The following is a 25509-nucleotide window of genomic DNA, read 5'->3' as shown; positions in this document are numbered from 1 at the left end:
AGAACCTTAATGCAAATCAATAGGCATAGTTATTCTCCTCCCTGCCCAGTAGGTGGCAATATGCACAAAGAATGAGAATCGCCAAAAACAAAAGAAGATGTGGATTTAACCACTTGAGTCTTATGGATTACCTTTATGCTGTCTTAATATGCTTTTGGAGCTTTAAAATTTTGGTACCCATTCACTTGCATTGTATGGACCTACAGAGCTGAAATATTCTCCTAAAAATCTTCATTTGCATTCAGCAGCAGAAAGAAACTCATACACATCTAGAATGTCACAAGCGTGACTAAATGAAAGAATTCAAATTTTTGGGTGAACTATTCTTTTAAGAGATATCTTTCAGTGTTATATTTGGCATATGGTATGTGTACATGATGTAAATTGTGCATAGAGTTTAGTTACTGCAGAGAACGACTAGTTTCTGCCAAGTTGCATCTTGTTCTCTCTGTACCATTACTTTTATACAAGTCAATATTTACTTTGTAGCTGACCTGCTTCAGTTCACCATTACATTTCCTGTTCTAACAAAAGCCATTATAGGTACTACAACTCATACAAAATATCTGGAGCACAACTAAACAAACTTGTAAGTACAATATGTAATTGTCTCAGCTGAGAGGTTAATGCTATAAAACAATACTTTAAAAACAATGCTCTACATGCTGTACACCCTTGCACAGTGACTCTACCAACAGTTTAAAATAAGTAGTTTACAATTAAAACAAGTAGTCTTTAGATACAGTTTGTGTCTTAAACAGTCTTTTAAGCCATACTGAACATCACAACCAACATTTACATATCTCTTCCATTAGCAGGCTGCAGGTATCCAGAAATGCATCTGCTTAAAAAACACTGTGGTGCTTTTTCTTTTGATTTGTTAGCACCACATTCTCTCTTTCTAATTTTAATTAAAAAAAAACCAAAAAAACAATAAATATACAAAATACAATATTCAAAAGTTCAGGTATTAGAGATGGGCATATCCACAATTCAGAACAACAGTCAAGAGAGATTGTCAATTGCCAACATTACTATACATATAGCTCACACTAGCTAGCTCTTTTAGTGTCCTTTTGGGTTTTATAAACATACATTAGAAAATCCACTTTCTTAAAAGTGTTAAGAATAAATATACATTAATTATTATTTTTGTTTTAAGATCAGAAACAAATCTAGCAATTTGTGATTGATAAAAAACACATCTACATTAAATGTAGGACAAACAGCCATGCATTTAAAATTATTCTTTTTATAAGAAAAATAAAACATGTTTTGACATCAAATATGTAACTGCAATTTTCTTGTAGGCTGACAATAGAATGTTTCAGTGTGAATATTTTCACTTACACGCTTATATCTAAATATCAAAATTAGTGTTTTGGTCAGTAGTTCTTGTTTGCTTCCAATCTTCTGATGGATGGATGGTCAAAGCCAGGCATTTTTCACTGGATTCTCCCTTCACATAGTACAGCATTTTTTACTAGAAGACAGATCTGCATTAGCCTGCTGTCGCACACTCTCTGTTTGTAAGAAAAAAGTTATAGTAGAAGGAAGGAATTAATGTTGTAGACAATAAAATTGCTCTCTTCACATATATGACTTATATGTTCTCAATGTCTTCTGTCTACATAGGCAGCATCCTAACTGAAACGGAATGTCATAAAAAACTGATTTAAACTAATGTTGCCTTCTTGGAAGACACAATTCACTCATCGCTATGCATTCTAGAACTGCTCCACAAATGATACATGCAATTCTTCTTAAGCACATACAGTAGAAAACCAACAAAATACGAGTGACTTTCTTATACTTTGACCTTAGACTTTGGGAAAAATAAGGTTTCTTAGGTATCTTGGAAGCCTAATTTTTGCACCTTATGTTTGGAATGGCCTTCGCATCTGTAATGCCTAGAAATACTGTAAGTTTTGTAACTGACCTATATGTACAGAGCTTTACTGTATGTATATGTTTCATATGTATGAGCTGTTTGTAATGAACTCAAATAATGAATTCACCTGCCAGATCTGTCCTTGAGATCCCAATCAGACCTTCATACAAGCCCTTGATGGGGTTTTCTCCAGCGTTGACCACGCCGTGCAGCCAGATAAGCAGCATTCTGTGCCCATGCTCCTTGTAGCTCTTTGTACCTTTAAAAGATCAAAACTTGTCACCATAACTAAAGCAGACATCTATAACTTCAACATGATGTCTATCACAATGAACACAGAAGGGGGTTGGCTTCCCTGTGATCCCAGAACAATACACTACATCAGGGAAATGGTGCAAATTAAAGGCTAGCACATCTATTTTTGTCTTTTCTCAAGTTGGAGTTCAATTTATAGCATTCCACAGTCATGGTGAGGAAGACAATGTCTCTAAGGTCTTATTATTTTATTTTTACTTGACAATTAAAAAAAGTTGATTTGAGGAGACCACTATGGTTAGTATGACTTGTGTAATGGCCTACAATTTCTTTGGTATAATAAAAACTGTGCGTTTTCTTAAGACTATATGTCAATAATTGTGTCTGGGCAACATCATAAACAAATGTACAGAAAATAAGTCACTCTAACACCAGAAAATATAATAAATAACTATTTATAGACGCTAACACCCTTAAAAAGTACTGTGTTGGTACAATGGTGCAGTGATGTGTCAGATGGTAATACCATGGTACTGAAAGATTAATATATTTATGAAACGATTCCCATATGTATATTCATATTTATGGTATTCTAAGATACTTCAAAGGGTACCACAATGTTGTTATGGTTAATGTCTAAAATCTTGGCAAAATCATGATGCTACTGTATGTACTATCCATGGTACTACTTTGTACTTTTTGTGAAAACTATATTATTTGATAATACTACTATCAGATAAAACATATATATATATATATATATATATAAATATATAAACTAATGTTTTATGGTATAGCTACCTGTCCATTGGTGCTCTATGGCTCGAATATGAGCTTCTGAGAACTTCCAGTGCTGAGCCAGTGTTTTCCACTCTCCTGGCTTTAGATACTTAGTGGCAAGTTTCCAAAGGACAGATCGGATGTGTTGCGTCTCCTGCTTATGGTCCTGCTTAAAGGTAAGACTCATTCCCACTAGGGAGTCTGAGTCACTGTTCACATTCTCCTGTAGTGTAGAGGTAAAGGTTAAAAAAAACTTAGAAAAATAATGCACAATGTTTAACTATTATGGCAGATAACACTGAGATGTGTGGAGCTCATAAGAGGACAGGGAAGGAATTTTTTCTCAAATATTTTTGTGTGCCCTCTCAATAAGTTTTGCGTTCCCTCACAATAGTTTTCATTCCCTCGCAATAGTTTGTGCTCCCTCGAAACAGTTTGCTTTCCCTTGCAATAAGTTTTGTGTTCCCTCGCAATAAATTTTGCGTTCCCTCACAATAGCTTGCATTCCCTCGAAATAGATGCTTTCCCTCGCAATAAGTTTTACGTTCCCTCGCAATTGTTTGCGCTCCCTCTAAATAGTTTGCATTCCCTCGCAATAAGCTTTACGTTACCTTGTAATAGTTTTCATTCCCTCAAAATAGTTTGCGTTCCCTCGCAACAAAAAGTTTTGCGTTCCCTCGCAATAGTTTTGCATTTCCGTGCAATAGTTTTGCATTCCCGCACAATACGTTTTTGCATTCCCTCGCAATAAGATTGCTACCCTCACAATAGTTTCCATTCCATCGCAATAGTTCGCATTTCTCTCATAATAGTTTGCTTCCCTCAAAATTATTTTTACGTTCCCTCGCAAAAACTTTGCATTCCCCTGCATAAAGTTTGTGCTCCACTGCAACAGTTTGCATTTCCTTCAAAATAAGTTTTTTTATCCCTTGCAATAAGTTTGCACTCCCTCACAATATGTTTTGCGTTCCCTTGCAATAGTTTTGTGTTCCCGCTCAATACGTTTTTGCGTTCCCTCACAATAGTTTGCGTTTCTCTCACAATAGTTCGCATTTTCTCACAATAGTTTGCTTCACTTACAATAAGTTTTATGTTCCCTCGCAATGCGTTCCCCCACAACAGTTTACTTTTCCCTCACAATGTTTTGTGTTCACTCGACAACAGTTTGTGCTCCCTCTAAATAGTTTGCGTTGCCTCGCAATACTTGATGTTCCCTCGCAATAAGTTTGCGTTTCCCTCGCAAAAACTTTTGCATTCCCTCGCATTGGTTTGTGTTCCTTTGCAAAAAGTTTGTGTTCTGTTATAACTTTTGTTTATAGTGGGTGGGGTGTAAGAATTAGGAATGCACAGTTTTAATTTGTTGTAATGGTTTATTAGAAACCGGAAAGTACAATTTAGGTGCACAGAAGAAAGTATACTATTCAAAGTCATGAATACAAACAGTATTCATAAGGAAAAGCTAGCTTGGTCCATTTCTCACTGCATCAAATTAACCAAAGGGATGTTTATCTGTGTACCAGTACTTCTTTAATGTAGTGAGTTAAAGGATGTGTGGGAGTAGAAGCGCCCTATTTATTCCAGGTTGGGGCTGTTCCATTAGCATAATTTGGAGGGGAGTTTTGAGCATATTTTTTAAGAAGTAATATTTGATTGTTCTGATTGGGGAACATGAATCAGATAAAGAGTAAATTATATGATATCTAATTTGTAAATGACTTCACTTTGTAAGTGAATGTGTATGCTTCATGGGTTATTTGTATGTAAGGCCTGTAGACCATATAGAGTAATTGGATGAGAACATATAAAAAGGGCTAATTCTGTCCTGGGAGGGGGGGAAGAGAATAGATCTCTAAGAATATTGCTGTGAGTTTCCCCAATTGTAAAACTGTGGGCCTATACCAGTGTTGATAAATTTGAGTTTTACCTTGCTATTTTGGAGTATTTTGATTATTTTATATTTTCAAAAGTTATGTGTTGACCTCACTTGACTCTCATGAAAATTAAACTCCCCTAACGATTCAAGTATCTGCTTGCTGGGACTTCTTATTTCCTCTCGACACATTACCCAGTCCACAGATTACAAGTTTTTTATATTAAAAGCATTGTTACTATATGGGTACAGTCAACTGTATTTAAACCATGGTTTCCACCCAAAAACAAACATGGTTACTTGGGGCCTGGGTTGCTCAGCGGTTATTGATGCTGACTACCACCCCTGGTGTCATGACTTTGAATCCAGGGTGTGCTGAGTGACTCCAGCCATGTCTCCTAAGCAACCAAATTGGCTTGGTTGCTAGGGAGGGTAGAGTCACATGGGGTAACCTCCTCGTGGTCATGATTAGTGGTTCTCGCGCTCAATGGGGTGCGTGGAAAATTGTGCGTGGATCGTGGAGAATAGCATGAGCCTCCACATGCGGAGTCTCCACGGTGTCATGCACAACGAGCCACGTGATAAGATGCGTGGATTGACTGTTTCAGAAGTGGAGGTAACTGTGACTTGTCCTCCACCTGGATTGAGGTGAGTAACCACGCCACCACGAGGACCTACTAAGTAGTGGGAATTGGGCATTCCAAATTGGAAGAAAAGGGGATTTAAAAAAAACATGGAAAATTAACTTACTTTTCATAGTTACTACAATATTAATATACATATATAATATTACTAAATTAAAACCATGACCACCAAAAACTATGATTACTACAGTCTACAATATTAAAATAGTAAAACCATAGTTAAAATATAGTATTTGTATAGTAAAACCATAATAACCACAACATTATAATTCTTATTACTATAGTTTTCATTGTCCTGTATTTTTACTAAGGTTTTACTATTAATATCATGTTTAAAATATGGTTTCTGTAGTAAAACCATGGAGAAAAAAAAATATTGGGAGAGAATGCTAAACTTATTGCAAGAGAATGCAAAACATATTGCCCTGTCCTCTAAGCGGCTCTGTAGTGATGTGAATACAGTTTAAAGCTGAAGTGTGTCATTTTTTTGGAAAGTTCTCATATCTCATTTTATGCAGAGACAACTAAGTAAGCAATTTGAAGGTTGATATACTTAAAAAAAAATCTGTACTGTGGCTAATATCTAAATATTCCTCTGTTTGGGTGATAAGCCCATCAAGCCCAACACAGCAACATTGGTGCAAAGAATGGCATAAGCGGGACTATCTACTTGACCAATCAATGAATGACAGGGAGTATTAGGAAAACCTTTAATGATTATTTTTGCAATTCCATTTGGTGACGATAATGGTGCAGACATCAAACACTTCAGCTTTAAATTTGACACATTCACTGTAAAGAAGGCATCAAACACATGCATATTTATTAAAAATACTCTACCTTTTCCCATTTGTAAAATCGGTCAGCTTTGATAATCATGTCAACAACATTCACATGGTTGCCTCGAGCTGCAACATCCACTGACGTCTTTCTCTGCTGTAAAAATTGAGTAACCAATACTACAACATGAAAATATGTCATCCACAGCTGAATATGTTATAGTAAAAGGCCAGTCAATCAATAAATAAATTTAATCAGATGAATTACATTGGATGAAGATTAAATCAAATTAATCGCATATCAATATTTGCTTAGAAATGTCCAAAACAAAGAAAATTCTAAATATTATTATCAAAATAATTATAAAAATTCAAATTCAAAAGACATTACATTATTGTAGCAGGCAAGAAAGGCATTATCTTTGAAGACCTCAGATTGATTGATTGATTGATTGATTATTATTGTCTGATTTCTCAGAAATTGGTTTTGCGCCAGATGTACATAGTCCTCATCATCATATAAACACATACACAGATCACAAAAGGACAGTTTACCCAATATACTGATGCAACATAAGTTGCAATCACAAGTCACAAATACATTTACCATAAATAGCAGGGAAAAACATATATGTTACATTATACAACAGGTAGTTCCGGTCCTCGAATCTGATTGGACGAGAGACGTTCCATGAGCACTGATGGTCTGACACCATCAGAAATCTGATGCTTCACTGTGTGTATATATCACTCCGCTTGTGTTTGTGCCGTTCTAAACTAAAGTGTAAGAGCAGTGCAGATCTGTTAAGGGCTATGGTTTGTCTTTTTTACATGTATTTTACATACAACAGCTCTTCATGATCGCTTGTATTACTACTACTAAAGCTAGGAAATTAAAACTAACTTTAAACTAACAACTTCATCATTACGGCTCATCACAGCTGAGAGAAACAACAGACTGATTAATTACACAAACCGCAGGCGCTTCCCTCTTATCTGACTTTTCACATTGGTGTGGGCACACTGTTTAAAATGGTAGAGGACATTGCGGTTTCTATTGTGAAAGACTCTTGCGCATCGACTACCACGAAATAAGGAGAAATACCAGCTTGGATGGCTATTTTTCCACTGAGAAAGCTGATATTCAGAAAGCTGACAGCATCTCTGCTTCCAGGGTGGCAACAGGTGATCAAACATGCTCCGTCTCTCTCTCTCTCTCGCTCTCTCTCTTTGTCTCTCTCAAACACACACACACACATATCCATCCATCCATCCTTGTTTATCCAATAACTTTGTCCAAGCACAAGCCGTGATACTATTTCTGAAGTGACATTTTAGAATTACTAACAGAGTCTTGGACGCATCATTTGTTTTGAACCAGCAACGGCAGATTCTGATCCGTCGCATAAGAAAGTAGTTCCATGCACAAATGCGTTTTTATGACCGTACTCAGTTTTTCCCCAATTTTAAATGTACTTGTTCATTGAGCTGTTGTACAGTATATAAGCAATATCACTCTCTTAATCATGCTATATGGCCCTAAATCAGCACTGCTGTGATTACCTATGGCACTCGGTCTGCAGCCTTGTGCCTGCGGCCAAATCACAGCAGTACTGATGTTGCTCGTGTGATATTGCTTAATTATACAGGCAAAACTTTCTCATTAAGAAGTCTAATAGACTCTGGAATAAAGGGGCATTTGAATTGTCTCCTTTTGGTATTCTAAACCTTCTTCCTGAGGGTAGAAGTTGATATTCATTGTACAAAACATGTTGATTGTCTTATAATATTATATAAGTGTGCTTGTCTTAATACTTATAATGTTAACTTCAGAACATATGAAGAATGGGTACTCCCACAAGTTTTGAGCAGACATTAAATAATCTGTTTAATTTTGCTTTAAGCTGTAATGATATACTGTTATACCAAACTGTAGCCCCATACAATAGTAAACTCGGAAAATCTGCATGGTAGAACAGAAGTAAAACTTGTTTGCTAGCTCCAAAATATCTTAGTTTTCTGAGAAAATAAATGCAATGTTGCACCTTATTGCATATATAGTCAAGGTGATTACTCCCAAGATAGATTTGAATCAAAATGTATGCCCAAATACTTGTAGGATGAAACATTTGATTATTTTATAAATGAATGGTTACTTTAGGGGGACACTTGTATAAAGCTCTAGTGTAAGTAGGTTGTGGACTATCCAGATGCTTGCTAATTACACAAGTGTAATGATAGCATCCTCTGTGCTTCGACTGGTTTTATAAGCAAACTGATAAGAGTCTAAGGTATCTCCTAAAGATATTACCAATTGGTTGGTCACAATCATCTCTAATGATTTCATTAGAACCAAGGTAAGGGCAATAGGTCTGTAATTGTTCTCTTCTTTAGGACATACCTTCTTAGGTATACATAGAGTGGTGGTGGCGTAGTGGCTAAAGCACAGGGCTGTTAATCAGAAGGTCGCTGGTTCGAACCCCAAGGCCACCATCATTGTGTCCTTGAGCAAGGCACTTAAATCCAGGTTGCTCTGGGGGGATTGTCCCTGTATTAAGGGCACTGTTAAGTCGCTTTGGATAAAAGCGTCTGCCAAATGCATAAATGTAAATGTAAATATATGTAATATAGGACCATTTATATGTGTGTCCATTGACCATTGAAAAATCCTTTGGCAGACAGGGGCCAATTCCTTGGCAAAGGTCTTCAGTATAAAAGCTGATATGTTAACAGGACCCGTCCTTCAATTTCAATGTAGGCTGCCAAAGGTATTTCTCACATCTGTCTCACTGATGTTAACTCTTTGCTCATTATACAAGGAGACATCCCTTAGAATACTGGAGTACATTTGCCTGTTATCTATTACTTCAAAACTAGTGAAAAAGGAATTTAATCTGTTTGCAAATTGAAATTCGTTCTCTACAGTAATATGTCTCTAAGTCTCGGTCATCCCTACCATGCATTTCATGGAGTTCCATACTGTTTTTGAGCTTCCTGAACTAAGGGCTTCCTCTAGTTTTTGTCTGTGATCCTGTTTTGCTCTCCACAGCTGACATTTTAATTCCCTCCTGGCCTGTTGAAGTCCACAGTGGTCTTTGTTCTTAATAGCCAGTTTCTTCTTATTAAACTAAATTGTTTGATCCTCTTGGATACATAGATCTTGTATTACCAACTGTAAACAAAAATAAGTTAACTCTGTCATAACTGTGGTGGTATCATCTATGTTATACTCTCGAAACACCTCCCAAACAGTGCAATAAAACAAGCTTGGAGCTTGTCTATATTTTCTTCAGAACATATTCTTATTTCTTTGTTTGCTGGTTTGCTTACTTTTTTTTTAACTTTAAGTTTTATATGTTGGTACGAGATGTACAACATTATGGTCCGAACCAGCAATATCTGGCCAAATACATGACTCATATGCTCCACTCAGATTTACATAACATTTATCTAATAACCTGTCTTTTCTCGTGCCCTGCTTTGCATATTGGTGAAACCCAGGGATTACATGTTCAACTGTACATTTGTTAAAGTCTCCGAGTACAAGTGCCAGTGATTATTGGTATTGGTATTGTCTGCAATGGTGCCAGCAGCTCTCGAACTTGTGCCACTTGGAGGGGCATATACAACAAAAAGCAGTATGCAACTGAACTAATGTGGCAGATAGAATGGCCCAAGTTGAATGCACAACATTTCCACATTAGAATCACAGATCCTGTCTTTTACACTGTATTGACTACACCAGCGGTCATTCAAATTCCTCCTTTCACTTTACCAGAGTTTCCAGTTCTATCTGCCCATGATCGTACGTTAAAAAAAGCTAGATGCACATAACAGAATGCAGGTATCTCAAGACACGTTTTTAAATGTTAAAGATCTTTTAACTTGGTATGGCATCTAAAACTCTTGAAAAAACAGCGAGACTTAAAAGTCAAAAACGTCCATCTAAAGCAGATGGACACAAAAACACATTCACCTGAATAGCCCCTTATTCAGTACATATTATTTTGTCTTCATGTAACAAACCGTACCTTGTCTAACAGATTGAGGTTGACTCCAGAAATAAGGATCATCTCAGCGATGTTTTGGCGTCCATGTTCTGCTGCTATGTGCAGAGCAGTTTGAAGCCGCTGCAGGGAACAATTATGTCTTAGTTTCCAGCGTTACTGCTATAAACATGTAACATCAGCTGCTTGTGTAGGAAATTTCTTGTTTAGAAAACAATCTCCTGCCACATGTTCTTACATGAGCTCAAGAAATCATGTGCTATCAACATCCTGAAATCACTAATATTTTGCTTGCAGGAGCATTTATAATGTTAAAGGGTAAAGTGAACTACACTCACATTGTCGAAGATGTCCAGGTCGCACCCTGCATCAATTAGAACCTTCACTATTTCTGTGGAGTTGTTGAGAACAGCCAGGTGTAGAGCTGACGTATGTTGCTGGTAAGGAACAATGATTTGGTTAGTAAGTCTGTAAGTAGGCCTACTATGGGTAGTTTGATCAGTTTAGCAGAGGTTGTTGTTAATGCCATATTTCTACTTAAGGGGAATTCACAAAGAATGAATAGCATCTACAATTACTTTATTTATTTGTATGAACTGTCTGTGTTGTTTAAGCACCCGATTCACTTCAACAATAAAGTAAATTAGACAATGGTGCAAACAAGCTTACAAAATTGGTACTGATTGCAATTTAAAATAAAATAAATACATTATTTTTGGCACCGTTTGCTGCTAGCTTTGGATGGATGGTGATAGTGCAATGTTAACTGTGACATACAAATAGTGCTGATGTTTGTGAATCCGGTGAAATCCATAAAATGAGAATCATTTGCATAGAACGGGGGAGTGTTTATTAAAAATAGAATGATACTTACTTAATTTAAATATGCACGTCACAGTGCCTGGTTAGGTTGGACTGTAGGTTGCGTGTAAATAACGCAATAACACAAGGTCTTGCTCTGAGATACAGAGTGCCAAACTGTTTAGTGAATTTGCCCCCTAACATTTTTCTTCTACAGAAGATACTTCAACGTAGAAGCTAAAAATGACAGCGACTAAGAACACTCACTGAGCATTTTATTAGGAACACCTGTACACCTACTTATTAATGCAATTATCTAATTTAATATCGTGTGGAAGCAGTGCAATGCATAAAATCATGAAGATACGGGTCAGGAGCTTCAGTTAATGTTGACATTAACCATCAAAATTAGCAAAAAAAATTGATCTCAGTGATTACGACCATGGCATGATTGTTGGTGCAAGACAGGCTTGTTTGAGTATTTCTGTAACTGATGATCTACTGGGATTTTCACACACAACAGTCTCCAGAGTTTAAAACATCCAGTGAGTGGCAGTTCCACGGAAAGAAATGCCTTGTTGATGAGAGATGTCAATGAAGAATGGCCTGAGCTGCATTTCCCAAAAGCATCATAAACTTAAGTTGATCGTAAAGACCATAGGCACCAATGTTTTCTATGATCAACTTAAGCTTGCAATGCTTTTGGGAGAGGCAGTCCAGACTGGTTTGAGCTGACAGAAAGGCTAACACTAGTACAAATAACCACTCTGTACAACTGTAGTGAGCAAAATAGCATCTCAGCATAAACAACATGTCAAACCTTGAGGTGGATGGGCTACAACAGCAAAAGACCACATCGGGCACTTTATTAGGATCATAGTATTCCTATGAAAGTGCTCGGTGAGTGTATGCTGCAGCGTTGGAATGTCTACAAAATGTTTTAGTACTCACTGTGTCGACTGAATCCAGGTTGATCCCAGCCTGTACCAGCAGCCTGACCTCCCTGTCTGAGCTATGCTGGGCCACAAGATGAAGAGCAGTTCTATTCTTCTATGATAAAGACACACATTTATTACCATTCTCATGTACAAATATGCCTAATTCCTTACTATACACAGCAGTATGCCAAAAGCAGTAGCCTATATGTCAAATGAGCAGCATGTCCAAATCCTGTCCGAAGTAGACAAAAAATACCCTGATGACCTACTATATACTCTAATATTCTGAGGGTGCTTTCACACTTGTATTGGTTCGATTGCTTAGACTGAACCAGAGTTCGTTTCCTCCCCCTTCCCCATGTTCCGATTGCGTTATCAACATGAGTACAAGCGGGCAGCTGTTTATTACTGTAAATAGGTAACAACTCAAGCAGACATCAGCTTCACTGTGTTAAGTGAAGGATTTACCACCAAAACTTTACAAGCACAGAATGACACTTGTGTTTGTCTGCCGCAGATGCATTGAATGTGCATTGATGTGATGAATGTTAGAGTTTGTCTGCCGAGAGCCCACGGATGCAAGAGATGTGTAGAATGTGAGCTGCTCCCTGGAGGTGTTATATTTGGACACAAGCAGGTATGAGAAATGCATTGTGAACATCATCACAAGTGGTTCACTTCTGCGATTTGGTATGATTGCTTTCATATCGGCAGTGACCATTACTATCCCTTATGCCACACGAGGTGAAGAGCCAACAGATTCAAAACACAAAATATAGAAAATTAAGAGTAGGCGCTGCTCTTTTCAACTGCAAGTGCTATAAATAAATAAAAAAGGTTGTTGTGGTTAAATTGTACTTGTTTAACCAAACCAGAGTAAGTTATTTTTGCAGTTGTTGATAAGACATGATAGCTTCAGATCAAAAAGACAATGCCCACGTTTCCGAATTAAGCATGTCCAGGAATGTATTTATTATTTATATATCTGTGTCATACTCTAAACGAACACAAATGTGTTTTAACGTGATCAACTGTGAATTAATTAATACTATAAGTAATGATAATGACCGCAAAGCCCTGCAGAGGATAGTGAGGACAGTTGAGAAGATCATCGGGGTCTCTCTTCTCTCCATCAAAGACATTTACACCAAACGCTGCACCCGCAAAGCAACCAGCATTGTGGATGACAAAAAAAAAACCCTCACACAAACTCTATACCCGTACCACGGCCAGACTGTGTAACAGATTCTTCCCCAAGCCATCACACACACACACACACACACACACACACACGTAGTGTTTCCATGTTTTATGGGGACTTTCCATAGACATAATGGTTTTTATACTGTACAAACTTTATATTCTATCCCCTAAACCTAACCCTACCCCTAAACCTAACCCTCACAGAAAACTTTCTGCATTTTTACATTTTCAAAAAACATAATTTAGTATGATTTATAAGCTGTTTTCCTCATGGGGACCGATAAAATGTCCCCACAAGGTCAAACATTTTGGGTTTTACTATTCTTATGGGGACATTTGTTCCCCACAAAGTGATAAATACACGCTCACACACACACACACACACACACACACACACACACACACACACCTGTACACCATCCAACTTTTGCACATGTCCAGAGTTGTACTTTAATTCATTGTCACTTTATACCTGGCTGCTACCTCAATAACTGCTATGTCCATAGAACTCTATTTCATAGTGTGTTATGTTTACATATGGCATTTTTAGAATGTGTCATCTTTTTGCACTACTCTGATTAAAAATGTGTACTGGTCTCTCACTGTGCCTATTGTCCTGTTCCTTTTAGTAATCATTGTACTGTCCCGTACTTTTTGCACACATTGCACATGCACTTTATGTAGGAATGTTATTCAGTCTGTGTAGTCTCATGTGGTTCTGTGTTTGTCCTATGTTGTTTTATGTAGCACCATGGTCCTGGAGGAACGTTGTCTCATTTCTCTATGTACTGTTCTAACTGTATATGGTTGAACGACAATAAAAACACTTGACTTTACTAAGATTGCTGACACTATACAACAGTGTACTTACATTAGTAAGTTCATTGACGTTGCAGCCATCCTCCAACAGTTGTTTAATACACTCATAATGTCCTCCTTCAGCTGCCAAATGTAAAGCTGTCATGCCATCCTGATAGTGGGAACAGTCAAAATGTAAGGTACCAAAACATAGCACCAAAACTGAAGAAAATAATAATCTATTATGAATGATGTTCTGTAGGTTATTATTTGTTGATTTGTCTTGCAATAAACTAAAGCATCTGCAGTTATTGTACATGCTCAGTCATTAGTCTTTCATTTGTAGGAGTCTATTCAACTCGGTAGCAGTCCCTGAGATTTGTCCTCTACCACCCATATTGATGCGAGTCACTACGCCACCACGAGGAATTAGAGCGCATTGGGAATTGGGCATTCCAAATTGGTGAGAAAATCAAAAAAAAAAAAAAAAAAAAAGCAGAAGAAGAATCAGACTTACAATGTTTTTTCCATTAATATTATCCCCTGTCTCCACAATCTTCTGGAGGATCTCACTGTGGCCATGTTTAGCTGCCAAATGCAATGCAGTGTTCTCCTCCTGAAATGAATGAACATTCGTCTTTGATCACTTACCATCACAGAAGCACACCACTCAAAAAATGTGGTTGATAGTTTTTGCATAAAAGAATAATGTGTCTTGTAAGAACATTATTCTGAAAAGCTTGGCTGGCTGTGCCTTGTACTTTTCTGTTTTGCATCGAGACGTTAAGCAGCGAAGAAAATCTAATAAGCACACATTGGGGGGCAACTGTGTCTCCTGCTGTCCCTTACCTTGTCCTTGAGATCATGTGCACAGCCCATACCAATGAGAAACTCCACCACCTCCAGGTGTCCATGCTCTGCAGCCAAATGCAATGCCGCCTTACCTGACTGATGCACAATGCCATATGGAGACAAGTTAGAAAGTCACAAAAAGTTTTAAAGGTTTACATAATTTGTTATCAATTGTCACAACTGCAAAGCATAATAGAGGTTTACTGCTCTATAAAGTAATATATATATATATATAGGTGCAAATTAACTTTTTGACTGAGAGTACAAAGAAAATTCTCACTAACATTGATTGATCATCTGATATTGGTATTAATGATTTACTTTGTAGAACATCCACACAACAAGCACACAACCAAGATTGTAATCATTGACAATACTCATGGAATTTTCCTGGACTGTGGCTGACAAAATGTCCTTTGTCTGTTAAGTCAACTAATAATGTTTAAATGACTAGGTTCAGACAGTTGATTGGTTCTTTGAAATTGTTTTCTGTTAGCCAATCACCATACTCACATGGTGTAAGCTGGTAGGTCTTTTGACATGTAATCGGGTAGCTAACAAACTTCCATCCTCTTTCATTGTCTAACATTTAAATTTGCTCAGTTTGAAAGTAAACCGGTTTCAATGCAGCATGCTGCAAAGATTTTTCTGAAACCCTCAAACTCCGCAGCTGCACATTTCTAGATCAGCTACGGGGATTGTATTTATGTCTAATTGTTCAGCAGCATGTCATATATGTCTGATGCTGCATTTCTTGTTTTTTTCTAATTGTGCAGCAGCAGCAGCAGCATGTCCACATGCTTAACTCAGTATGTCTGTGTATGTTCTAGCAGTAGTAAGTCTCTGTACTTCCCAGATCCGGCTTCTGACAGTTATGCTAGTGTGGGCTGGGGGATATCATAAGTGGGCATTTGGGATGGGGGAGGAGTTACTCTTACAACTAATTTAATCACTTTATTGTCTTTAATCATGGCATAATTTTGTCAAGATCATAAGACCCAATATAACTATATTTTACACTTTCTCCCCATATAAAAAAAATATATAAAAAAAAATAAACTTACAATATATAACCATACGCACATACTTAGTATACTAATTTTAACCACTAATAGTTCTAAACATAAATAATATTGGCATTATATTCATTAATTTTCAGTTATAGCATAATTTCATGTACAGCTGCTTTGAAACTGTTGCTGTTGTGAAAAGCACTATACAAATACATTTGACTTGACTTAGCTTGGCTTGACTCATAGGATTGAAGTAATGGATGTAGTATACTACCTCCCATTACTAAGAAACAAACTAAAGCAATACACTTTTAGATAAATTAGAATTACAGCCTTAAATCTAACTACAAAGACAAATTAAGAGTCCCCACGAATGCAAGGATGGAGTGTAGAGAAATATATTAGATGGAGAGATCAATAACATATAAGATTAAGATCCTAAAATTTGACACAGATGGGAACTGCTTTAAGAAGTAATTATATAATGTTAAATGATGACAATTCTTTCTATTTGACAGAAATGTAATAAGCAATTTTTCTGCCCAAAAAAGGCAAAACGCAAAATTGAGTTCTGACTGAAACAGGTCTCAGTGACAGACGAGTTTGTCTCATATGACGAAATTCAGAGAAACCATTGTGTGAAAATGCAGTAACAACAAAATCCACATCAAAATAATAAACAGAGTTACATGTGTTTGAACTAGATTTTATGCTATGCCATAAAATGGTGTAAATCTATTGCTATCAATGGGGAGGGTAAGCTGCAAGGATGTAGAAGGGAAACGCAAAGGTTTGTGAAAGTGAGGCTCCATAAAGCGACCATAAGTCGAGAAACAATGCACTCTGACGAGGCATTTGTTGATTTGATAATTGATGATAAATTATCATTTCAGAGAGGCAAGACCAGTTGTGCTTTTCGGAAATTCACTGTTCTCTAAACACTCAGTCTGGGTTTTATGTAGGGTGAAAGCCCTCTAAGGTTTCTTTATAATTGCATATGGAAATAAACCCCAGCTTGCTATCTCATCAGCAAAATGTGGACAATTATGCATCATTTGATCCACTTAAGTTTGAGAGGGCTCTAGTTTTTAAGATATATGTCTCTTGACCCAGAGATCTAAAGGAACAGTTTTTTTTTGTTAAAATCACAGTTATGGGATTGAGATTCTCACCTTGTCTACTTTGTTAAGCTGCACGTTTTCAAGATCTTCCATGATGTACTTCATAATACTGATATGACCTCTCTGAGCGGCACAGTGCAAGAGATTTAAACCATTCTGAGAACACAGGCAAAGAGAGGATTGTTCAAGCGGTCAAAATAATTTAAATGAAATTTAAGGCCTGAATCTAGGCCAGCCTGAGGCAATGCTTCACATCAATCAGTATTATTTAGTGGATTTTCAAGGCTGGCTTCAGAACGATATTCGTCAAGAGGCCAGTCTTACGTGATGGAGCAGAGCACATAGAGTAAGATGGTAATAATGTTTTCTTGAAAATAAATCTAAAGCTTGTCTAGGATTGATACTCATAGAGTCTCACCTCATTTTCACAGGTGAGCTTTGCCCCAGTCGAGACAAGTATCTTTAAAATTGATAGGTGACCAAACCATGCTGTCAAAAGCAGAGCATTCATACCAAACTGTAAAACAAAAAACAGCAGAGATTACATGTACACAGTCACAGAGCTTTTGTAGAACAGTATTAGCCTAAGGTGGCTCTTCCTTAATTAGTTCTGAAGATAATGACCACATTCAGAAAAAGATAACAGATGACGTATGAACAGCCTAGTAATGTTGATATCGTTAGTGGACTAGTGATAATATGAATGGACCAAAAAGAAATTGCATGGCAACACCAACAAAGCGACGCCATGCAAAACCTGAGCGGATCACAAAGCAACCGCCACAAGATGCACGCAACGGGCAACAAATGAGACAAGATACCCGTTCGAGAGTTCGCCACAAATAAACCAGACATCTCAGACAGAAGTGACCAAACCTCAGCACAACATGAAGACAGATCGCGAACCAGAGGCGCAGCGCAAAGTGTGCCCGAGGTCACGAGAGACAAACACAAACCATTGATGTGAGTGCATACCGCCAAGATGACAAAAAGAGCAATGCACTCGTGCCAATAACAGCAAAAACATGACAGTGCATGACAATGTCATTATTGCAAGCCATGTATGCTCACACAAGACACAGACTAGACAAGACACTAAACATGAATATCAGAGCTCAGCCACAAAGACAATAAAATCATAACTAACCGAAGTGGCTGAACCCTGACACAATGGTATATCTGAAGAGGGGATATTAGGAAAGTGTGAAACCAGCAAGAACTACTGTACTTGCCAAGCAGGCTCTTTTTTATGCTGCACTTTATACTCTGGGAGAGAGAAGTTATAAAGAAACTAATTTGAGAATTCATTGTAGCTATGTACAAAGCACCACCCTCATAGAGGGCACTACCAAACCAAGCAATTCCCTATTGGTCAACACTGAATTTTGCATGTGAAAGTTCACCAATCTTGAACATCAAGCGAAATTCTCTTTGGCAAAATTGGAAATTGATGGTCTCAGAAGCGGAGGCAAAAACCATCATGAGGACCTACTAAGTAGTGAGAACTGGGCATTCTTAATTGGTAGAAATGATAAACATTAAAATAAATAAAATCTGTCACATCTGCAGGACTAATAATATGCACCGCAACACAGCTAAAATGTGATAAACAATGGCGAATACCAATTACAATTAGGGCGGGCAATAAAATGATATCAATATTTATCGCGATAAAAAAAACTCCACGATATCGACGATAAGCTTTTGAGTAATTTTCGATATTTAGCCTGTGTTCTACATCTAGATATGCGTGTTGCTAAAAACACTAACAGTTTGGCTTTCTTGTCATATGTTTCCACTGGCACGTAGGCCTACTGAGCGAATGTGAGCGAACGCTTTCAATTCCTTCCTATGGAAGCCGAGCGTCAAGCTTGCTAGGTAGATTGTAAAATTGACAGCAGCGCAGGGCAAGCAGTTCCCTAGCGTTGGGAGTGGCTTTGTGCGGATTTCTTCCTCTTCAGTGGAAACGCAGCCTCAGACTGTATGAAGTTTCTATTGCCCCCGCTACGCAGGTCACTGCTTTCCGGATCCGGACCCCAGATTGATTCCATCTTGACTGCAAGACATCATGACGATTATCAGTGTTGGTTACATCATATCTGATCTTTCTGCGCTGTATTCTTGAATATTTTTCTCTAGCACTGAAACACGCTTCACTGATGCCCTGTCCCGGGCCGCATCCTCTTTTTCCCACATGTGCGTAAACATGAGATGCGTGTTTCCAGATCGCCTTTAGACCATAAAGTTTTTTCTTTCTAAATGTAGTTTTATTAATCAGCATGTTCAAAGCCTTTAATAATAAACAAATAGATTTCAGTTCTAATTTTGTGAAATTATAATTTTTATGTAAAAAAAATAATATATATATATACTGTCATTATGATTCAACATGAACAGATCATCTTATAACATTCATATCCAACTGCACTCAATTGATAAACTCTATAAAATATTGTAATATTTTTATAGAAGATCCCTCAGACACCACTGCATTGGTGTGTCTGGGCCCCCAATGCAGTTTTGTAAAGACTATTTAGACTTTTTAGGATTTTGTTTTCTCTTCTTTTTGTGGAAATTCAAAAAAATGTGCAACGTGCAAATGTGATTGAATATTGTGATAAATATCGATATCGAATGATATGAAAAAGAATATTGTGATAATATCGCCCAGCCCTAATTACAATAACTAATATAAAAACTTTGCTTTATACATTCATTTTTAATTTGAATCTAAAGTCTTGATGTCAAAAAACAAGTTCATGTCCATGTTATTTGTCAACTAACCTATTGTCTATAAATATTTTTCCATGCTTAGCCTCTGTTCATGTGTAACAAGCTTGTATCCTGGAACCCTCAAGCAATTTACAGGCCACATGGTGGATGGCCACTGGCCCATTAAAGATTTATCAACTGGATCACCGTTTTGCCCTTCTTCACCTATAAATGTGATATTAATCATGAGATATTCAGCTTTAAATGTGACTGAAATTATAGCGATACAAATGTAGTGATGTAGCACATTTATCCAAAATGAAGTAAACTCCTCAAAGAAGGCAATCTCTGTTAAAGCTCTTCCAGATCAAATGAGAAAAATCAGACATGCTCAAAAATAATTAATGTCACATACGCTGTCCATATCATCAATGTCCGTGTCATGGTCTAGCAGTAGACGCAGTGCCTGCTCACTGCCAGCTCCAGCTGCCCAGTGCAGGGCCTTACGGTCCATCTGTAACAAAATAATGTGTAAAAATAAAACCGTCCCATTAACTCATAAGCCAGTTTCATATATACCTTTACCCCATACAACTACTGTTGGGGTAAAATAAGGGTCACATCCTGTCATGACTACAACAACATGAATACTTCTGTCACCCTACTGCATAACTGGGCAAAACAAAACATTCCAGACTGAGAAATTGGCAATCATGGTGGACGGCAACATAACTTCCTCTGACCCAGTTTCCTGTAAGCCTCAGATGTGTTTGTGTGACTCAAATGTTCTGTAGTTTACTTTGAATATACAAACTTAGCTATTTTGATCTTATTATATTAAGGCCAATTCTGGTTGAGGAGCAAGTTTATACATACTGAGACATTTATTAACCTGTACTAGAAAGACATAATTATGATCATAACCAACTCTGTGCATGTATTTTGCAAACATACTCCTGTAGGATATCAACATTCATATCTATCTCACCTTATTTTTTACTTTAATGTCCACCCCTTTTCTAATCAGCTCCAGCATTCTCTCCGTGTCATTCCTCTTTGCAGCATCATGAAACTCCTTCTCTGACCGAAGCACTGGAGCGCAGTGACAGGGGTAAAGTAGGCAAAATAAATTATTGAAAGCCAAGTACAAGCCAAGTACAAGCACCAGTAGGATACTACTGTATGAGTGATGAGTGATGACCTCCTGCAACTCTACAACATTCATATTTGAGGAGTGGTGGTGGCGTAGTGGGCTAAAGCACATAACTGTTAATCAGAACTGTTCAGAAGGTCACTGGTTCGAACCATTGTGTCCTTGAGCAAGACACTTAACTCCAGGTTGCTCTGTGGGATTGTCCCTGTAATAAGTCGCTTTGGATAAAAGCGTCTGCCAAATGCATAAATGTAAATGTAAAATATCTAATGTTTCTCATCTTTCTCCAGATATATGGGTGATTCGCATTACATCTTTAAATAACATGTCCCGGTCCTATTTTACTCAATAATCTAAATAGTTTTTACATTGTGACATTATTTTCATGATAGTTACACACATTTTAGCCCCCAATTCTTATACCACAATGCAAAAAAGATAGTCATAATGATATTATTACCGCAATGTCAAATTAATTTTTAAATACTGAAACTGTCATTTTTATTTTTTTACATCACAGAAATAGTCCCTTTGCACTGACTTTCCTTTTTGCAGATTTTAATTAAAACATCATTGTACAACAGCTTATTTCTTTCTGTACTAAAGTTAAAAATACGTTATAACTTTATAACGTAAAAAAAAAAAATACGTTATAACTTAGATACATCTAAGTTAATAAAGCTTTTAAATTCCCAGCAGACAAACTTTGGGGTTGTAACTATACAACAGGTATAGTGGGGCATGGGTTCATTTTTAAGGGTCGACAAATACATTAACCTGTTGATACGCAATCGCCCGCTCACGGTAGTTACGTCACTCTGTATGATTTAATATATAATTTACCGTCTATAAATGTAATTAATGTTATCAAATTATACATCTTTTCAAAGGTCTAAGGGTTCAACATTGATATCCGATCTCTGTTTCATGATAGCAATGCTCCAGAAAAAGCAATTTAGTTATTTGTGCCAGGAGTACAAATTAAAATATGCAATATAAAAATGGGACTTCATAAATTTTTTATGAAAACGCGATCGCCAGATGAATCCAGTTAACCACACTTGGGTCAATTGTCCATGACAAGCGTTCATTGAAAAATATCCAATAGCACTTTTTGTCCATAAAAGTGATAAATCTGAGAAATATTGATATATTCTCCATTGTTTACATGAGATCTGGCCTGAAAGAATTACCCTTCGTCATTGTTCTTCAACAAACTATGCAATCTGAGCAGCATTCATGTTGTAAAACTGTATATGATCTTATATATTAGAGTCCTGTAAACAAAACGAGCATGTCTCCAAAGTCTATTTTTAAAAATGTGGCGTAGTTCATAATGGCCAAGCAGTGCAGTCAGATTTTGTGTCATCTTGAAAGGCGGAGCCTTCATTTTACTCTGTACGCTTCCAGTGATTTTACAGAGAAAAAAGCTTGCAGGAACCTCATTGTTTGTTAGATCATCTTCAAATTTGAAACGTAACTTCTTTAGACGTGTGGCTTTGAGAACATTGTATTTCTGGGTTGTCTTGGTAATTTTATTATTGTTGTTTTAGATTATAAAAACAAATTCAGCACAAAATATTTCCATTACTATAAATTCAGCTTCTCTATCTTAAAAAAAATAACAACATATATTAATACTGAAACTTGGGAAATAAAGCCCAGATAAACTGTGTCCATACTCCAAAGAGTCCAGTAAATACTACCATTCAAGTTCAGGTATGTCAGTTTCATGGTTTGTGCTCAAAAAGGAGGTGCGTATCAACAGGTTAACATTATCATAAAGTAATAATATTAAAGGAGAACAAAAAGCAATTAGAAATGCATTAAGCATATGTCTTAAAAGGAATATTTCTGGTTCAATACAAGTTCAACTCTATCGACAGCATTTGTGGCATAATGTTGATTACCACAAATGTTTTTCTTTAAAAAAAGCACAAATCTGTGATACAGTAAGCCACTTACAATGGAAGTGAATGGAGCCATTCTGTAAACATTAAAATACTCACTTTTTAAAAGGGAATGCCATAAAATGTAAACAATATAGGGGGCCTGGGAAGCTCAGCGAGTGCTGACACTGACTACCACCCCTGGAGTCATGAGTTCGAATCCAGGGTGGGCTGAGTGACTCCAACCAGGTCTCCTGAGCAACTAAATTGGCCCAGTTGCTAGGGAGGGTATAGTCACATGGGGTAACCTCCTTGTGGTCGCGATTAGTGGTTCTCGCTCTCAATGGGGCAAGTGGTAAGTTGTGCGTGGATCGTGGAGAGTAGCATGAGACTCCACATGCTGGGAGTCTCTGCGATGTCATGCACAAAAAGCCACGTGATAAGATGTGCAGACTGACTGTATCAGAAGCTGAGGCAACTGAGACTTGTCCTCCGCCACCGGATTGAGGTGAGTGACCGCTCCACCACAAGAACCTACTAAGTAGTGGGAATTGGGCATTCCAAATTGGGAGAAAAGGGGATAAAAATAAAAATAAAACCTCTCTATTTAAAGTTATATCCAATCTTACAACTTCTTTGCCATGATAAGTTAACGCTGGAAACACTAAAACCCTAAAACGACTGTAAAAATGACGATTTAAATAGCATAACATCTCAAATAACCGAGTTTTAACAGCAACATTTATGTAAGTGCTTTATAAAATTATAAACTTTTCATTTCTGTGTTTAAACTCAAAAACTGGCCTATTCACTTCCATTGTAAGTGCCTCACTGTGACCTAGATTTAAAAAAAATTAAGAAAGGGAGAAACGAGTGGAAATTAATTTGTGTGGTAAGCAACATGCCACAAATTTGTCGACTGACCTTAACTTGTATTGAACCCGCAATATTCCTTAATTTGTACATGAGGAATACACGCATGAAATGCATAGATCATCTGCCATACACAGAATTTGTAAGCCACACGATTAATATTTTGATACAAATAAACAATACTACTCCCACTCGCCTTAGTTTCACATGTCATATTACAATGTTCAGTATAATTCACAATTACTTAAATTCTCCTTTTTTTGACACTCACATGTATCGTCTTCTGACACCAGACCGTCTTCCATCGCAATCGCAAACCAGAGTGCGGTCATCTACATGTTTATCTTTTCATGTCTGTCTGTGGTTCTGGCTGGAACTCGCACCGCTGTTGAGCTCAAGCCTGCCGCTTTGGGAAATTACGAATCCTACTGTGGTCTACGAAGGTTGGCTCATGAATATTGATTAGGTCCTGATGCTGATGACGTTACCTTATATCAGAGATAATTTAGCAGAGACGGGCCACTTCTATAAAAAATTATTGGAACGCTAAACAGCAGCCAACGTATGTAGAAACGAAGTCCCGCCTTACAGGTAAAAGAGCCAATCACCTTTAGATACAGACATCTCCTGTCAATCAATTCGACAAAGCGCATGCGCAATAGCTATACAAACAAAGACAATTGCGTTGTTTAGCGTTGTCTATGGTAAAGAAGCACAATTTATGATACTACTGTTGTCAAATGTTACTGCTGATTTGAAACATGTTCTCTAATAGTAATCTTGATTGACCGTTTAGGAGATATTGGTCTTTTCCCATTCAAGTAGATTGGAGCTGCACTGGCGTGACTGGAAATAGCCTCCGAGAGCGTGCCAAACACGCCCGACAGTGGACTGACTTGCTTAATTTCTTCCAAGGGCTTGGCTTGTGAATATAAAGTAGACTATGCGGACGTTGCTTGGTAATTCATTAATATTAAATCATTTGTTATTGCCATACATCCGGGTCTTTTGTGTCTGTCCCCTCAGTGTGCTAGATCTCAAGCACAACTTTATTACTTATTGATTGATGTGTAGTAGTATTATTCAAAGGTATGTGACTTGTGTCTTCTGATTTGTAAATTAATTAGTTGAACCTTTGTATGTTCAGAGATTACTTAAAAAGAAGACAAAGATAAATGCAAAGAAAGAAAGAAATCATCGGTCATGGTACATGTTAAATGTATAAACAATCAGACATATGCACCTTCATTCAAGATATGTATCTTCTTCAATATTCATATTAATAATTAAATACAATTATTAAATAAAAAAATGCAATTAAATAAATATAGATTAAGTCCATATAAACGCAATAATAAATAAATTAATTATATACACCACTGTTTTCTTAACACATGACGGGTCTTACAAGACCATAATAACATGGCTAAATCCTGTAAAAAATCTATGCTAATAAAGTTTTAGTATTCCCAACTCACCAACTTTAGGGTTGTAGATATACAACAGGTATAGTGGGGAATGGCTTCATTTTAAGAGTTTTTAAATACATTATAATAAAGTAAGAATTAATAGATTAATAATTTATTTCTTATTGATGATGTTCCTTGTATTACATCCATTTAAATGCAATAAAATCTATTATTTTATTGCCTGCTTTTTCTTCTTTAATCCTGATATAATTACATTCATAAGAGATCTCATCCTATTATGTTCTGTAATTCACCAATAAATTAATTCATTTCTCGTTGTTATCAGACTCTTTTCATTGAAGGCCGACTCTTCATGCATCAGTTTTCTTATCAGATTTGATCTTTGTTGTGTAACAATAGGCCACTGAGTTTTGTTTGTCTGTCTGTTGGCTAAACTAACATGGCTGGACGCTTGACAAATGCTGACTTGTTTAAACAAGATGAGCTGTTCCATTTGTTAT

General features: G+C 37.0%; 1 protein-coding gene across 2 annotated transcripts; it reads right to left on the bottom strand.

Moving 5' to 3' along the window:
* Positions 1-275: 275 nt before the first annotated feature.
* ankdd1a (ankyrin repeat and death domain containing 1A) lies at positions 276-24124 on the bottom strand. 2 transcript variants are annotated; one of them, XM_052150980.1, is made up of 15 exons: positions 23851-24124; positions 20653-20756; positions 20080-20178; positions 17371-17469; positions 17004-17108; positions 14816-14914; positions 14484-14582; positions 14040-14138; positions 11979-12074; positions 10565-10663; positions 10251-10349; positions 6281-6376; positions 2948-3149; positions 2019-2150; positions 276-1523 (listed from the first exon to the last, which is right to left on the bottom strand). In XM_052150980.1, exons 1-15 carry the CDS (start codon positions 23909-23911, stop codon positions 1462-1464), a joined length of 1551 nt encoding a protein of 516 aa, XP_052006940.1. In that variant the 5' UTR covers positions 23912-24124; the 3' UTR covers positions 276-1461. The 2 variants fall into 2 exon arrangements, with proteins under 2 accessions (XP_052006940.1, XP_052006931.1); XM_052150971.1 differs by having other exon boundaries at positions 279-1523; positions 11979-12077; positions 23851-24121.
* Between the last annotated feature and the right edge of the window lie 1385 nt (positions 24125-25509).

The sequence above is a fragment of the Xyrauchen texanus genome, chromosome 2 (genome assembly GCF_025860055.1).
Source record: "Xyrauchen texanus isolate HMW12.3.18 chromosome 2, RBS_HiC_50CHRs, whole genome shotgun sequence".
Classification (NCBI taxonomy): Eukaryota; Metazoa; Chordata; class Actinopteri; order Cypriniformes; family Catostomidae; genus Xyrauchen; species Xyrauchen texanus.
Note: the sequence above shows the minus strand (reverse complement) of the source record. Positions and strands in the feature narration are given on the sequence as shown.